At 37.0% G+C, this 16631-nt stretch overlaps 1 protein-coding gene across 7 annotated transcripts in view; it reads right to left on the bottom strand.

Annotated features, from left to right (window-relative positions):
* The window catches only part of SON (SON DNA and RNA binding protein), a 40801-nt gene that overhangs the window by 2097 nt on the left and 22073 nt on the right, over window positions 1-16631 (bottom strand). For 2 of the 7 annotated variants that reach the window (XM_087756152.1, XM_087756153.1), the window contains exons 7-11: window positions 12832-12942; window positions 12321-12437; window positions 4802-4949; window positions 569-637; window positions 365-480 (exon numbers count right to left, since the gene is read on the bottom strand). In XM_087756152.1, the coding sequence (XP_087612278.1) occupies window positions 365-480; window positions 569-637; window positions 4802-4949; window positions 12321-12437; window positions 12832-12942 (561 nt within the window). Of the gene's footprint in view, window positions 1-364; window positions 481-568; window positions 638-4801; window positions 4950-5684; window positions 5769-6554; window positions 6676-8566; window positions 8677-12320; window positions 12438-12831; window positions 12943-14684; window positions 14879-16631 lie in introns of those variants that run through there. The other 5 variants (XR_015704492.1, XM_087756154.1, XR_015704493.1 and 2 more) reach the window with 5 other exon arrangements.

The following is a 16631-nucleotide window of genomic DNA, read 5'->3' as shown; positions in this document are numbered from 1 at the left end:
CGTGAAAAAGAAAGCCCGCATCGTGAGATAACCGAAGGACAAAAATAACTAAGTCTTGCTCACTGCCTTTCCAGCAGTGAGACTTAACACCACACCTGCAAGTGAACAGCAAGAATATGATACCACATGGGTCCATAATTTTAGTAAGGAGTGGAACAGCGTGTTTCTTGATGGATTTACAGATTAAAGTGCTCGAGAGATCTGATTTGGCCGTTACAGAAACGGGACTTTGAAATGTTAGCATCGAGACACCGCTTAGCAGTCCTCAGCCACCCCAGAGGTGGCTTATATGTTTATATACAAATATAAATTTACATCACCTTTAATGGAGAAATGAACAGCAAACAAGGAAACTCCAACACACCTTAAAGATAAAATGTTTGCGATGATCAGGCCCACTATCATCCACCAACACAAATTCAGGTGGTGACCATCTTCTTTTGTTACAAATCTCCATCAACGCAGAAACTGGATGTTTACCTTAAAGAGAAAACGTATTTGAGATTTCAGTGCCGCTATCAAAGCAATCATTTTAAATGAGATTTTTTTAGACAAGTAAGAGTCTCACCTGAAAGATCCTTCATCACAACATAATGTCCAGATCTCTTTTGTGCCTTCTCTCCCACAGCAACAAGCCCTAAACAAAACACAATGAAGTTTACATTTATGATTCCCACCTGGTTTCTGTATTCTCATCCGTTAAGCAGTAACATCCATCAGTGGAGACGAAACCCGGAAACACCATACAGCTGTCTTTTCAGAAGCCTTTCAAACCTCCCTTTCATCCAGCATTTTTTTCCCCTCCACACCACACCTAACATTCTTCTCAACTGCTCTAGTAAGACTCTTAACAAGCCAGGTAATAGAAAACTTTGAGTAGTCTTATGCAAGTCAGGAAACACCTGGTTTTCCGTGCCTTTGGAGAAACACTGAACAAGAGAGAAACTTAAAAACATTCTCTCGTTCAGTGTTTGTTTTGTGCAACCCAAAAGTCATCCACTATCTTAATAGTTTGCCTCTAACATACTAAGCATTTGAAGTATTTCCATTAAACAGTAAAAAGTGTACCCAGTATGTCATTTTATGGTATGAGTAACACCGTGGTGTTCTTATAACACGTGCTCTCTTTATTTAACAGTATTCAAATATTCATCCTTTATGGGCAAGTTCACAGCCCAATTACCATGATTTCAACCGCATCTGAATATAAAGCAGCAGGAAAGCATGCAACTGGGCCCCAAGTCAAGACAGAGAGCACGAGTTCCAACGGAAGCCATTGTGAACCACAGAAGCTGAACATTTTTCTTTGTAAAATCTTATAAGAGTAAGAAATAAACTGTAACAATTTCCAAAAATGTATCAAATGCCAGTACCCAAATGCCATGCTTATGAAGTGACTCAAGTTTCTTTCCATTCAATTTGCCATTACCTTCAATACACGTAAACAAAATACCTGACTGCTTTTTCAGAATTTCTCGGACTTCGATCCTTCAATATTACTTTGTTTCTTACCTCAATTTGTTTCTATTCCTGGCTTTGGTGAATAAAGACAGGGAGATACTGCAATTGTTTCCAGTTTCTTCCTGTTCCTTCAGCTTTTTTTGGTTGGCGTTTTGTTTTCTTTTGCTTTAAAAGAAAATCCTTCCCTCCTTACCAGATTTTCATCCTAATATTCATGCAGCTCCTAAGTAGGGACTTTTCAAGCAGCATGAAACCCTCAGACAACAATCATTGAAACAAAGTTTCTTTTTTTTTTTTTCCCTTAGAGAATTTTATATCCAAAATAACCAAAGATTTCCACAAAAGAAAAATCTCCTACATCATTCTCTGCATTAATACTGTGTCTCCCTCACTCTAAGTCACTGCCACTTGTTTTCTGCATCTTGTCCCTGGTACCTCAAGAGGGATTTTCAAAAAAGCTGCAACGGACTCCGACAAGCTCCGCTGGCGGACCAAGCTTCTTCGAATACAACCATCAATTTGCTGGCGGAGAGCAAAGCTGAGGAAGGGTTTGGTTTCAACGCTGTCTGTGAGAGAACTACAGAACTCACTCAGAGAGTCTGGAAAAAACAGGGTCTAAGGGAAAGCTATGGCAAAAGCAGACCACCTTTTGGTTCGTGTCTTAGTGCAGCCTACTCAGTGACTCCTTAGAAAATTGCTTGTTCCTCTATCTAGAAATAGTACTTCATTTGGGGGATAAGTTCTAAAAATGTGTTTAAAGACCCCATCAAAACAAAAACCGGTTGGTTACTTAGTAACAGACAGACTCCTTTTAAAAATTCCGGACTTTTCTTTAAACCTCTACACAGAACTTTAAAAAAAATTGGCATTTTACACATTTGAGCATCAAAGACGACTGATGATTGAAGAAGCTTTTCAGCTACTCGTCATAAAGGTATGATCACTGTTCAGTTGCTTCTTTGTAATGCACGAAACATGCTGCTGCTTCATAATGCAAGCTGTCTCCCCATATTACAGACTTGATTGGCTCAACGCTTTAAAAAGTATTCTTTATCAACACAGAACACCTTTAGATTTTTTGTGGAAATTATCAGATAAGATTGCATATATGATAATAATCAAGTATTTAAGAACTATGAAATTAAAGCAAAGCCCGACCATTACTAAGGTTATCAGTATTTTCAGATGAATCTACCGCACGCCAGAAGAGGCATCCTTTAACTCCATCTAACATTTCTAGTTGTTATTGAAGACCGAGCGTTCTGAAACAGAAAGAGCAAACGATCTGTTACAGAAAGCCCAGCACAATGAGGACCTCATCCTGTCTCAGGCCTTAGGGCTTGATCCTTGAACCTTCGGTGTCAAGTTCTGCAGGCATTAAGGAAATTTCTACCAGAAACCACATGAGCATCCTGGGGCACACTTCTAGAACTGGAAACTTGAGCTGTGACACAGCTGTGTATCACCAAAACGTTTTTAATGTTCAAAATGTTCACAGGTTGTGCAGCAATACTGCCTCTTTCCTATGATGTGACAAGAAACAAGCAACATAATGAACAGAGCTAACTCTTCCCTCCTCACCACAAAAATCCATCACTACGTTACGCAGGCTGCCTGAGAAAATAATACTGAAATTGACTGTTTTCAATTTCTTCGCCTTGACTGATTTAATCAAGCTAAATTGAAGGAACTCTTACCAGCAGTGAGAACTTTACAAAACAACATCTACAAAGATCACAGTAACTAAGCAGAAGTAACAACATATTTTCCAAAGATTTTCTTGGCAATCACCTGTCACCAGGTATCTTCCCCTTTCTTTAAACAGAAAGGTTGCACACAAGAAAAACAGCTGAAAAGCAAGTTTGGTCATTGTTTGTATAAAACAAAGATGTCTTTATTATTGTGTTCTGTACTTAGAGACTGTTGCACTTCTCTATTCATAAAACCATATTATGCTGCTAGAAGGTCTTCAGAATTTAGAAAGCAATGAATATTTTCATAATGTAGGCTTGCTTTCTCATTTCCTACCTCTTTGCTCTTAATATTTAAATGTTTAAATTATATTTTCACTCCTAGCTTGGTCACCTGAGCAATACTGAACTATCTCTGTATTGAGAACTAGTGACTGACACCTAAAGATGCCTTCAAATCCAATAGCTTCTCTGCAAATAAACTTCAGAACATTTGCACTTATATGCTTTGTTTTCTTTGGAGCTCAATTACAAGAATTGACAAAAGCTAATACAAAACCATAATTCAAAGTATTTTCATGCTTTAATATTAGATGTGATCTATTTAATATATTAAAGGTTCCCATTTTTTAAAAAATACTTAGGAGAACAACAGTAAGAATTTGTCTTCCTGCAGTCAGTGTTAAATTGTTTATTTTGGTAACATGCATAATAGAACAATTAAATCATAAATCTTGACTGCTGAAATTCTGCATCTTGTATTTAAAATGGTTAAACTTGTATAGGTATTTCAGATGGAAAATTTTCATAAACCTTCACTCTGAGAACAGAGCTCTTGCTGAATACGCTGGCGAGATGGCCAATCATATAAACCACGGTGCCAGCTTAAGCAGCAGCACGCTGCCTGTAAATAAACGGATAGTTCTTTTGAGTCAAATGAGACAAGTGCAACAGTTCTCCACCTGTGGCCACGGACTATATAAAGAAGAGGAAGAAAGATTGCTAAAGCAATCTTTGGGAACAATCAGGGAAACATCATTGTAGTTGAGCAGAGGTGCCTCCAGGGGATCAAACTAGGAGATGGAACAGCAGGGAGATCGGATGGACAAAAACGGAAACAGAATCCATTTGGAAGACCTAAAAACATCGGTATGACAGTCTATTCATGTCAGGACTTCAGCTGAAAGGCAGCAGTAACTCAGCTCTGTAGCTCTCACCTCTGTCCTTCACCCACTTTAGAAGTGATCAAACTATTCAGTCTTCTATCCTGCCCCATTCCTGCTTCAGCCACTTTCTCTAGACCAACCCCAATGGCTCTTCCACAACTCATTTCCCTGTCCATGCCTTCTCCCTGCATCCAACTGAAGCACATCCACAATTTAAGAACCCCTGAGAAGCACTTTTTCAAATGGAAGGTGAAGGTTAGGGAAAGTTAAAGAATGTCTGGACGAGCTCACAGGCATAAGGACGAAGCCTATATACATAACCCAGGGCTGGAAAAACTAGTACCAAAGTCATCTACGTCATTCCGTTAATTTTTACAGAAAGCTGTACCCAGAAAAAGCTTACTACATCAAAGTTATTTTGCCTATCTGCAAAACAGACAGGAGAAGTTTATACTGCCATAAGACATTTAAGGAAGGGCTTACCTTTTCGATCTGTCTTAAAATCGACCATAATAGGCTCAACGCTGCCTTCTTTGTTTTTTCCAAGCCCTTCTCCTTCTCTCCAGCCCATTTTTCTCATCAGTTGAGCTCCCATTCCTCCAGTTACAGGGGCTGCTCTTAAGAACTGATCCTATCCAGAAAAAGAAAAGTAAAACAAGTCCTAAAGTTAGCACTGGGGTTTTAAAAAATAAGTGGGAGCTTCCAAAAAATGTTTCTAACAACCTTTCACAGACTCAATTAAAAAAAAAAAAAATTCACCTTAGCTTTATATACATTAACATCTCGTATAAACCAGAATTCACGCAGACACACGAGACACAAATCAATATTTTCAAAAAAGAACAACTTAAGAAAATTCTAATGCAATCCAAAAGTGGCAAGTGACCCGTTTCAGACATATGTATTTAATAAAATGATAACCGTCCATTTTTAAACACGCTACTTTGGTTCCAATGCATCTCTTCTCATCTTGTGAAAGGAGGCAGTGTTAACTGTTTAACTGGCAACATGTGTGCCAAGTGTACCTAGTTATTGAACAAAATACAAGCACATTTAGTAATGACATTCACATAGTGTTTAGGCGTATTTTAAATATATTAAAAAAAAAAAAAAGTTTCCCCATTTTATTATACAGCAGTTGCACATTCAAGTTCTACTCTGAAAATCCACATGAAACATACAGGTTTTTATTTTCTTTTTTTTAAAGGAAAAAAAGGCGCTTAGCCACACAGTTTAGCAGCAGTAGTCTTCACATTCTTTCAAATCATCATTAACATAATAGTTGTTAAATGGTGAAAGCTTATAAACAGAAATTTTAAAAATCTGTTTTGATGTAAAGAACTTTAAAAACTCCTTAAATGTTTACGTACCTAGGCCTCGATGGCCGCAGTGTTGTGAATAGTAGGGCTGGCATTGACCGTGGCAAGAAGGCAGCTACAAGGATTTGACCCTGAAACAAGTTTCCATATAGAGGGGTGAAAGTTCACAGGTTATTCTGTGAACTATCATCTCTCTTCTGCCCCCCCCGCTGACCCAAGTAAGTAAGTCAATCATTTCCATCACAGCAAAAAATTGCTTGCCTTAAAATATACAAGTTTACACACTGGCACTGATAAGTCCATCAGTTATTTCGCATAGTAGGTTAGATGATACAATGCCTAGTATTTTTGTGAAAATTTTACTTACTATCAAAGCAAATTAATAGATCAAGTTTTGTTTTTCTTTTTTTTTTTTTTTCCTCCGTTTGTTTTGAGTTGTGCTTGCAAAAGTAAGCATTTCCCAGATTTGGACAAAGGACTGATAGGTCCTTGGTTTCGATTTGTACATAAACAAAGCCAGAAGTCTTACTTTTGCAGAGACTAAGGATAATGTATTTTTAAGGGGATTTCAAATTGGCAACTGATACACACTAATGATGCAATGATGCATATGTGTGTAATCCCCACTATACATGGTGTTAAAAAATTAAAAAAAAAAAAAAAATTGCTGAAGATTGTGGCAGGACTTTTCCAAATATTTACCTATTAAAACAGTAAATACCTATCAATCATGCAACTGGATGCTGCATTCAATAACAAAGTGCTCTGATGGAAGAATAGAGAGGCTAAGTGCACCTCTCCAGTTCAACTTTTTTCTGACTGGTGCAGACCATGCAGTGTGTGTGTGTACACAGAGACAATTAGTTTCTTCGATACGAACTGCCTCAATCTATACACCTAGAATGGCTTTTACTTACTTCCATTTTCATCCTCCCCTCTCTTTTCCAGGAACCTCTCATAAGAAAAGGGCAACCATGCCGAGAATGATACAAACCCCAGTCAATGTCACCCTGGGTTCCGATTCCTCTTTTGTACCTGCTTTGCAATGATAGAATTTTCAATATAAACATCTGTTTCATTATCACCAGCGTGTATTCAGTTCACAAATGACAGAGTGCAATTTCTTGATGAGGTCATTTTAATGTTACGCAGCTTTCTCATCACACCTGTAAATGTACTAATTTGGGGGTTAGGAGTGGTGTAGAAAGGAGAGAACAGAATCAAAATGCTGCTATTTGTAGTTAAAAATCAAAGCCCTGAGTTCCTATATAGGAATTATCAGAGCCTGAACAAATTCCAAATACTGGAAATAAAGAGAGTTCTAAACTCCAAAGTGCAGTTTACTAAAAACACCTCTTCTAATGTGTGAATTCAGAATCCTATAGGGTACCTTTAGCAGGAATTTTTTACACTATGCTGACTCTTAAACATGTACAACAGAATCAAAACAACAAGGAATTAGAAATGAAAGTTTTGTTTCATTACAGAATAGCTGTACTTGCCCATCACACTAAAAAGCTGAATGAAGTAATTCTGGTACCAACATGAAAGGAGCCAGGAGAAGCCTACTTTGATCCAGTTTACTGAAGAAGCAAAGAAGGCCAGCAGCAGGGGAAAAAGTTCTTCTTTCAGTTTTGTTTCCATTTTGGTTTGTTTTTTTTTTTAAATTATAAACTGAAAATAAATCTCTAATGTCACCTGTACAATTATATTTTCTTTAACTATTTTTTTATAATTCAATGACAGACAACGTCACTCAGCCCATGATTTAATAGAGTATGGGTAAAAACCAGTGCTGTGTTTGTAATTGCATTTGAAAACGTAAAAATAGTAGAAACATTAACAAGAGCAGGGAAGCAAGACATAAATTTCTTTTTGGTTTTAAAAATCATAAAAGGCCGCGTCTCACAAAACTATTTAGCAGCTACGTACCCTTGCAAATCTGGCCCATAAGGAGGATATCAAATTGAGGAGTATGTAATACAATAAACCCCCACGTTTCTAAGTATTTGGTTACTGTTGTCAGAATTAACAAATTGTTTACAAAATAACTGTTCTCTTTCATTCACTAATCTCAATTTGAGTAAGTCTGCATGAAAATTTAATATCATTTTTCTCATCTCTTGATCTCCCAGTTCCATGAAAGGTCAGCCAAATAAAGCACACTTCCATTCTGCCAGCAGATGGAGACAACTAATAAGCCACATTCTTGTGTCAACACTTTAAAAAGAAGGCTACATAGTAAAACCTGATCACTTAAGAGGGTTTTTTAGTAATTTTAATTAAAACTATTCCTCTTTTAAAGCTACATTAGGGCAACAAATTTTGGAGGGCATGAATGCCTGAATTAGCATTTAAGGGCTTAAACAAGCAAACACAAAAAAATCGCAGCTGAAAAATGATTTTATAGCTTTTTTGCTGAAACACAATACAAATTGGACCGTCACTGTCGTTTAACTGCAACAGCTGTCTTTGGGAAAAAGACAGCATACAGCATTGAACTGAACAATCTATAAAACAGCACCTGCAACATCCAAAATATTAAAGCCATCATTATTTGAGAGATCTTAAAAAATGCATCATCAATTTCTGCTGTCAGAAAAGAAAATACCCATTCCTTCTCACAATGCTGACATGGCACTAAAACATAAGTTCTGTCAGAAGGGAGGTTTATTTCTTTTGAGCAATAATTTATTAAGCAAAAGACAACAAAACCTTAAAGGCACTAGGTGGACAGTTTCAGCTACAGCACAATGGGCTGTCTTAAAGATTACTTTAAGACTAACTCCGAAGAATTTCTCTGAGTGAAGTACCAGGAACAAGCATCTTTTTTTAGCAAAACTACTGCAAAGTAGCTGAATTTTCCATTAAACAAACTGGCACTTTTAGCAGCAGCCACATTCCTTCCCCGATACAAGAGGAAGAATACCTTTCTGAAGAATCCCATCAAATGCCTTACAAAAACTACGCTCACAATCAGCTTCAGGATTTCTGTTTGCCGCTTTTGGATACAATCAGTAGAAAGCAAGCTGAGGATAGCTGGAAAAAAAAAATATTTTGAGGACTGAACAGGGAGCCAGTCCAATATAACTAACATATAGTTGTTTTGCCTTGCCATGTGGCCTTCATTTCCAAGGAAAGCTCATTGTGTCATATAAGGCAACAGGAATACAAGTATTTTGGTAAGTGGCCTTGTTAGAAGGTCAGCAGTCCTTGTGCAAGTGACAATCACAAGACTTGGTTTTACCTCCATCGTTAGCGTGACTTTTACTCATCCGCTATGACTGTGGAAGAATGGAAGGAACGCTTTAACTTTTTAGAACTTGCTACACGAAGCAGAGCATTCTAACGGCCATAGTAAAACTGCATCATGCTTCAACACAGCTGAATGAAACAGATCCCAAGCATTACCCTTTGCATGTGAAATGTTGCAAAAACCCTTGTTTTGGAGAGAAAGTTTAGGCTACAGAATTAAGCTGATAAATCCAGAAACAAGTGGTGAGTCTGGGAAAGTCTGAGTAAGTAGACCTCAACAGAATTTGCTTGGAAAAAAATATTTGACCACTTCCTCTGATTTGACATTTATTCAGCAGCATAGTGTCTTTGTAAGAAAAAAGGAAAGAAAAAAAAGAAGCAACCTCCAGAACAAGTAAGTCATATTTGTGAACTGATTACATCAATGATGATAAACTGAAACAGAAACCACTTTTCAAAAGAAAAAGATAATATTGTTCATAAATCTGTTTTAGTGATACAAGAAACCTAACAACATATTATTCCTTTATGAATACTGCTCAGAACCCTATGCATGAACATCATGAATCAGCACATTACTTAGAAAAATACACCATACTTCTAATTGGTATGTCGATCATTCAAGTATGCCACGTTAACCACTTCAGTAACTAATTCCCTCAAAACTTTGTTGAGATAAAATTGAAATTGCAGGCATATTTTGGTTTGAGTACATATTACCTCTCCAGAGTCATTTTTAAAGTACAAAAAAAAAAAGCTGAAATCCAAGAAATGCAAAGTGAAGACAGCACTTATCAAACAAGTTCCCCAGGTACTTTAATTTTCCTCCCCTCCTGACACCGCTCTTCTGTTTTGTTACATATATCTAGTTTTGTGATTATCTCTGTCAAGCACAATGTCTGTACATGTTCTAACTCCTTATTTAACGATACACAAACAACTAGCTGACATGGGCTCTGTTTCTGCTAAACAGTGCATGTCCACAAGTCCTCTTATGGCAATTGCTTATGGCAATCTCCCAAGCAAAATGCCTTCAGTGAACATCATCTTCAGTCAGAAACGTGCATTAATTTACACACACAACATACCCCCAGAAACTCCACAGCCCTACTAGCAGATGAAAAATTAAAAAAATACTAGTTTGGGTTTTTTTTAATGTTAAAATGCATTTTCTTAGGACAAAAAAAAGGGAGTACAAGTCTGACTTCACTGCTACGTTGCATAATTAACAGGAACCAAGTCACACAGCTTCAAGTGCCTAAGTAAAATACAACCTGTACTTTGCATTTCATGGTTGGTTTGCATTCATGTCACTGAGAAAGATAACATGCATTCATAACCCATTATCCCTACTTCACTTTTCGCTGCGAAATCATTCTCTAACCACAGGATGTGACTCCACATCAAGTTCATCAAACCTAAGTTTGGTGAAGGCTTTCACATGCCCCACCATTTCTAAAAAACACAGGGCGAGTCCTGTGTAGCCCCTAATGCATTTTGTAGAGGGTGCATGACTGTAACTACTTGTCATTTCATGAGTTTGATGGCAACGTGTGTGCGAATATGGAACCTGGAAAGAGCAAAAGAAGTCAAGCTGAGGAATGCCAGAGCAGGAAAGAGGACTGTGTCCTCATCTTCTTCACCCAACAACTCTTCTTGTTTCCAGTAGCAGCCTCCTTTCTGACAAACCACATGATGCTTGATAGGGAGGACGCCTACTACTGCAAACCACTACATTTTTACAGCTACGGGAAGGATAGAAGTGCTTCTGCCAGCTCACTTTTATTTCTAGATTCAACAGAATGTTCCAATATGCTTCTGCTCCTCACAGCAGTCATGTCCACAAGCCAGAGACCAGACTCTTCTCTCGTTTTCTCCCTATAAAGCATTTTGTTGGTTTTTTTCGTTGTTTCATTTGTTGTTTTTCGTTTTTTTAAAAGCAGATCACAGAATGAAGTTAAAAGACAAGCAGGAAAGCACACTTGCCTTCTTCACTTCATTTTTGTTAGCGGACACGCCTGTTACTGTAAGGCACAGAAGACCACCACAGAACCTCAAGGAATGAAAACGAGATGAGAAGAGGCGGCTTGGGAAAGAGATGATCAGAGATGCTCCCTTTCTGTTGCCTTGGGAACCCACTCAAGGTATGCAGAAAGGGAGAACACTCCTAGGCTTGCTGATCTCTTTCACAAGCCTCGTGGTGGAAAAAGCTCTCCTTTTCTCACCAATACATCCCTGCTGAGCGCTTTATATTTCTAAGTTCCTCTGCCAGGGACAATTATTGTAATCATCAAAGCCAACATTTTGTTACAATCTCAAAAGTTAATAATTGTTAAAATAAGACTTTATCATCTACGCTCTGTATTAATCCTGAGAAGAGCCCAAAAGATTCCCATCTAGCAAGTAACTTGGATCTCTGCATTGCCTGGCTCTCTGTATTGCTTGGCTATATAAAGTGGAAAAACAAGTTAGTGAATCTTGGCAAAAATATTTCTATTTTTAGGATGTTGTAATTCCAGACTTTTGTGTTCAGTTTACAGCAAGTTTTATGGAAAATTCTACCTAAGTCTCAAATCTAACCTACCAGTTTTAAGGGTTGTCTTAACACTGCATTCTGGAAGAACAAGCAGATACAGCGTATACTCAACTACATTACTTGCAAGACTGACCGCCATAACTCATTATTCTTTTTGCCTGAAAGGTGGATATTGCTTGAATTCCTCAGTTCTACTTCTTGAAAGAGGATCAGTTCAGTATTCATTTTCAAAGATGAAGCATGAATTATTAAACTTACAAAACGCATGTATGTATGACGCACCACACCCGAAAAATAAGCCAGTATTACTCTGTAGTAAGAGGTAACTATTTTCTGTAGGATGACGTTAAACTTATTAACCCAACTGCAACTCCTGGTTTAGTACTCCAAATCTTTGGCTCCCAGAAAACCCTGGTGATACAAATAGAGGCAAAGTAGCAATCAGATAGAACCAAGTCAAACAAAATGGCAGTTTGGGACTTGGTTCACTGAAGTTGATGCCAAAACATCACTGACTTCAATAACATCAGGATCAAACCTTGCCTGATCTGTCCCAATCCCGTGAAAGTAGTGATGGACCTACCACTGCAACCATACCAACACGATGAATGTCATTTCAGTGTAAGGTAACAGTATATACAAACCAATCTGACTCAAATACCAGACGCACACCTTATTGAAGTACTCTATGTCATGAGCAACACCTTAATGCGCAACAAAATGGACACAGTAGCAGCAAGTATCTCAATTCAAAGACAAGGATTTAACTCAACCTGTTGTATTTGACACATGCATTACCATAGGTTTTTAAGGCACATTTTTTGCATTTTCCGATACTTCCACTGCTATTTAAAACATGATAGTTAGACAGGTATGTCTGCATAACTTCTACCTTTCTAATCCATGCTTGGGGACCACTGTTGGTCAGCTCATCTGAGGACAGTATCTGTGCTCCAGTACTTCCTGTGAACTGGCCAGGTATGGAGTTTGATTGAGCCCAGGCGTCAATCTACAAAATAAAAATCAAATATAAGACCAAAATAAAAATTTTCACATTTTTCCTTTGCAATTCTCTGTTGCTTCTCAGTAACTTTCATAATGATTCCTCACTTATGTTTAGGGCTGTGTTCATTAACACTCATTTGTAAGCAGATGCTCCAAAAAACCGAGCGTCTTTGTACATTAACCCTAAAGCCTGAGTTCAAAGTCTAGCAAGTTCATCGTTTGCTTATCCTCAAAATCAGTGTTATGAAGTGCAAAATAGAGGCAGAATTTTTAAACATGTGCACATAAGCTGGGCTTCCAAAAACCTGTACTTAAATACTTAAGACAAATCAGCTGGTATGAAGGGTAAACATTGACTTTAAAGTTCATCAAAATGCTTACGAAAAAGTGCAACATACCTGTTCCTGTGCACGATTTAACATGCACATGGCCTCTAAATCAAATGTGTTTTCATTAAGCCTTTTCTGAGCTATTGCTCGATCATTCATGGCTGTAGTTATGTCCACGCCCTAGGAAGAAAAATATTATTTTTAAAAACACATCAGACAACAATAATATCCATTTCATCTGGAAAAAGCTGTTGTAGAATAAATGCTACAAATACTACAAAGTTGTTTTACACGTTGAATAGTTGGTTTGATATATAAATAGGCAACGTGAAAAAAATCTTGGGACTACGTGTTAAGTATATACAATATGGGCTTTCCTAAACAAATACAAAATCTGAAGTTAAACACCCTGATAATTTATTATCACCTGTATATACAAAATATCAAAAGAATTATTTTCAGAGAACTATTTTGGTCACAAAAAGTTCTGGTGTATAACACTTAAATGGAGAAGCATATTATTGTTCAATGGAATTTTATTAACCATCAGAATTAAATGTAATTTAGCTAAGAACTTTAAAAAAAAAACAAAACACCTTCCAGCAGAGCTGTTCACATGAGCACCCTACTATTAAGTCACACTAAAACTTCAAGTTATATGTTTAAAAAAATTACAGCAAGAATCACATGTATTCCATGAACTTGGCTTTAGTGTTTTAAATCCTAATCTTCAGCCTAAAACAGACTTGTATAAAAGTAAAACCAGACCGGTAGCTCATAAAATTGGCTTGTTTTGGACAGGATTATTTAGATCTGTGCTGCTAAACTAGAATAAAATTTAAAGAAAAATAAATTTTAAACTATCTCACACATGCTAATCAGAATCATTTGGGTAAAAACATGGAGCAAATGAAGAAGCTCAATGCAAACCTCTAGTCTATGTGCAAAGCAAATCGAGAGAAATCCAAAACATTTGGGGATATAATGATATAACAAATTATGGCTAGTATACAGCTCTATTGTAAAATTACTTGTGCCTTGTTCTTCAGATGATGTGCATTTTATGGATCATTCTATTTTGAAAGAAGAAAAAGAACAGTGCTCAGAGACAAGTGAAATTTCTTTGGAGATGAGCATGTGGAGACTGAAAGGGCTGGAACTGTTTGAAGCACAGAAGAAACTCAATAATCAAAACAGCAGGTGGCATATAGACATAAAGTAAGTCAATGGTTTTGTTTTTTTTTTTTTTAATTTGTATTACAGAAGACTTGTATCTTTTTTTAGGCACTATCTCATGACCTTAGCCTCTCTCACATTACACTAGAAAAAAGTTCCAGTAGAAGAAACTGAAACTAATTTAAAATTTTAACAGAAAAATACAGTTAATCCACAAAATCCCTGTCACAGGAACCAGGTCAAGAATTTAGTAAATATCGAAAAACAGTAAGAGACAGGCACGGATGTCCACAATTGCACAAAACAAAGTAATTATTTTTGTACTGTGGCTATTAAATCTTATTTTAAGATGAGGGATTTTTTTTTTATTGCTTAGGACAAAAAGTATTTCCGTTGGGAAGATCGTTACTGAAACATCTGGCACTGACCAAGACAGACTTAAAATCCTAGAAGCCCTATGTGTCTATGAAACTGACTTCAGTGTTCGTTTATTGTCCCAGCTGACACAGGTCATAAACAAGGCACAAGAAGAATTAAAAGATTTTCTCACAATCACCTAGCAAGAGTTACCTATGCAAAAGAATGCCTGTTCGCAATATACATTTTCTTGTGTTAATTAAGTTCCCCCTATAGAATTAAAATAAGTCTTTAATGTTTTGTTTGTGAAACTGGTTCAGGAGATAAATAAAAGTTATTCTACTCACCAAAAGCTTCAATCCAGCAATACACATAGGCATGAAAGTAGTCCACTGAAATCACATTGGGACCACTCACATACTTAAACATACATGTGTACTTTAGTGCTTTACCGGACTGGGGCCTATTAGTAGATACCCTGGTTAGTTAGAATTCCCATACACTTTCCCCACATGGCCAGTCACCATTTTGGAGACCATCATGGCTTTGTATTATGTCAAGACACTCGATGGCAGCTTTGGATCTTGAAAAAAAAAAATCTCTGCTTGAAGTATGAAAAGTTGTTATTATTTAGTCAAGTAAAACAGTTTCAAGTTCAGCATGCTATTCTCTGTACGAGTTCTGCCTTTCCAATCCTGACTTTTAATAACATTTTCCCCACAGACACAAATCACAAATATTGAAGCAAGAAGGAAGAGGCTGACAACAGAAAGCAGGCATTTTTGACATACTTCATAGGTCCACTGACAGACCAAATGCATTTACTACATTTTTATATCACGACGGCTTCTCTGCGTAATAGTCACCTGTGTATACTCCAAACTTATATACAACACTTCAACTCTATACTTTCAGGCTTTCAAATATAGCTTATTTCTCACAGGTTTCTCTGGCTTCTGGAGACATGCTGATACTTCAGATTACTCAAGACTTTTCCCTCCATCTCCTACTACCGCAAACAACTATATTAAGAGCACAATGTTTTATTGAAATAATTCATAATATATTAGCAGGGCCATTTCAGACTGCTTATTCCCATAACTAATTCTGTGACTTGAATAAAAACATAACAATAAAACCAATTACGTATTTTTTAATGTCAATATAGACTTGCATCAGAATTGTCACAATCAGATTTCAAAATCAGCAACAATGAATGGAGGTAAATTGTATGTCAAACTTCCTGAGGATCCAAGCACACTCCCCCACTACCCTACTCCAACAGCAAGAGAGCTTATCTGGCTTATTTTGCTCAAAGGAAGCCATTTCATCCACAAAGAGTCCTCATAAGCATTTAAAAAACTAAGCAGGCATTCTGCTACTACAAGAGTATACCTGTATTTCAAAATTAAGGATTGCCAAACCCAAGGGGACGGTATGCTCTGCTGTCAGCTAATGACCCTTGAAATCACCCTTAACACAAACCAAGTTAAGGTAAATGCAAATAAAAATATTTATTTACAAAATATAAAACCAGACAATATTGTTACAAGCATTTATAAAGATACACGTGACAGAACAGAAAGAAAGTTATGTTTAATATATTTACTCCAATGTCAATTTTTAAGGCCTCTTCTACATAATCAATACACAAACCATCAGTGCTTAGCTAACCCAATTTGTCAAAGACACAAGCCTAGCATGTTGGCAACCTGGATGCAGACATCTACAGAGCTCGCCCGAATTACGAGCGTATCATTAACCATTTGAAGGACAAGACTTTTTACCACCTGGTAAAAACACAGCCAAATGTTAGTATACAATGTTTCTACGCTCTGGACTTTTTACATATACACTAGTAATTGGGAATGACATCCTGCACAAACATTTCAGAATGTTTGTCTTATTAGTGGTTCATGACAAAGACCAAACAGCAGTTATCGTCTACACTGAGGGAACAATGAATTGGGTGCCTGACCATCAAACTCTGAGGTATACTGTGAAAACGTCTGTCGAATGAGTTATATTCACTGTGCTTTTGGTGCTGTAAAAGACACAGAAGAAAATACTTTCTGTGCTTCAAGAACTGAATTGTACAATCTTAGAAAGTTCTTGAAAAACAAAATGCACCAAGCGGAAAGATTGTTTCATCAGAAATTGATGCCAAGGCTTTTTTGTTTATATGCTTTGAAAGGTATGAGAACAAGTCTTCAGACGGAGTGAGGTTAACATCAACTTGAAAAAATTTACATCTGCCTTAAATATTTAATTTACTTAATTACAAAAACCCCACAAAATATCCTTTTGAGACATTTCAAGGGGAAAAACATTTGCCT

Source organism: Nipponia nippon, unplaced genomic scaffold, assembly GCF_047370975.1.
Source record: "Nipponia nippon isolate SJK-2023a ecotype South Korea unplaced genomic scaffold, ASM4737097v1 scaffold_2, whole genome shotgun sequence".
Lineage (NCBI taxonomy): Eukaryota > Metazoa > Chordata > Aves > Pelecaniformes > Threskiornithidae > Nipponia > Nipponia nippon.
This window is presented reverse-complemented; position numbering and strand designations above follow the sequence as displayed.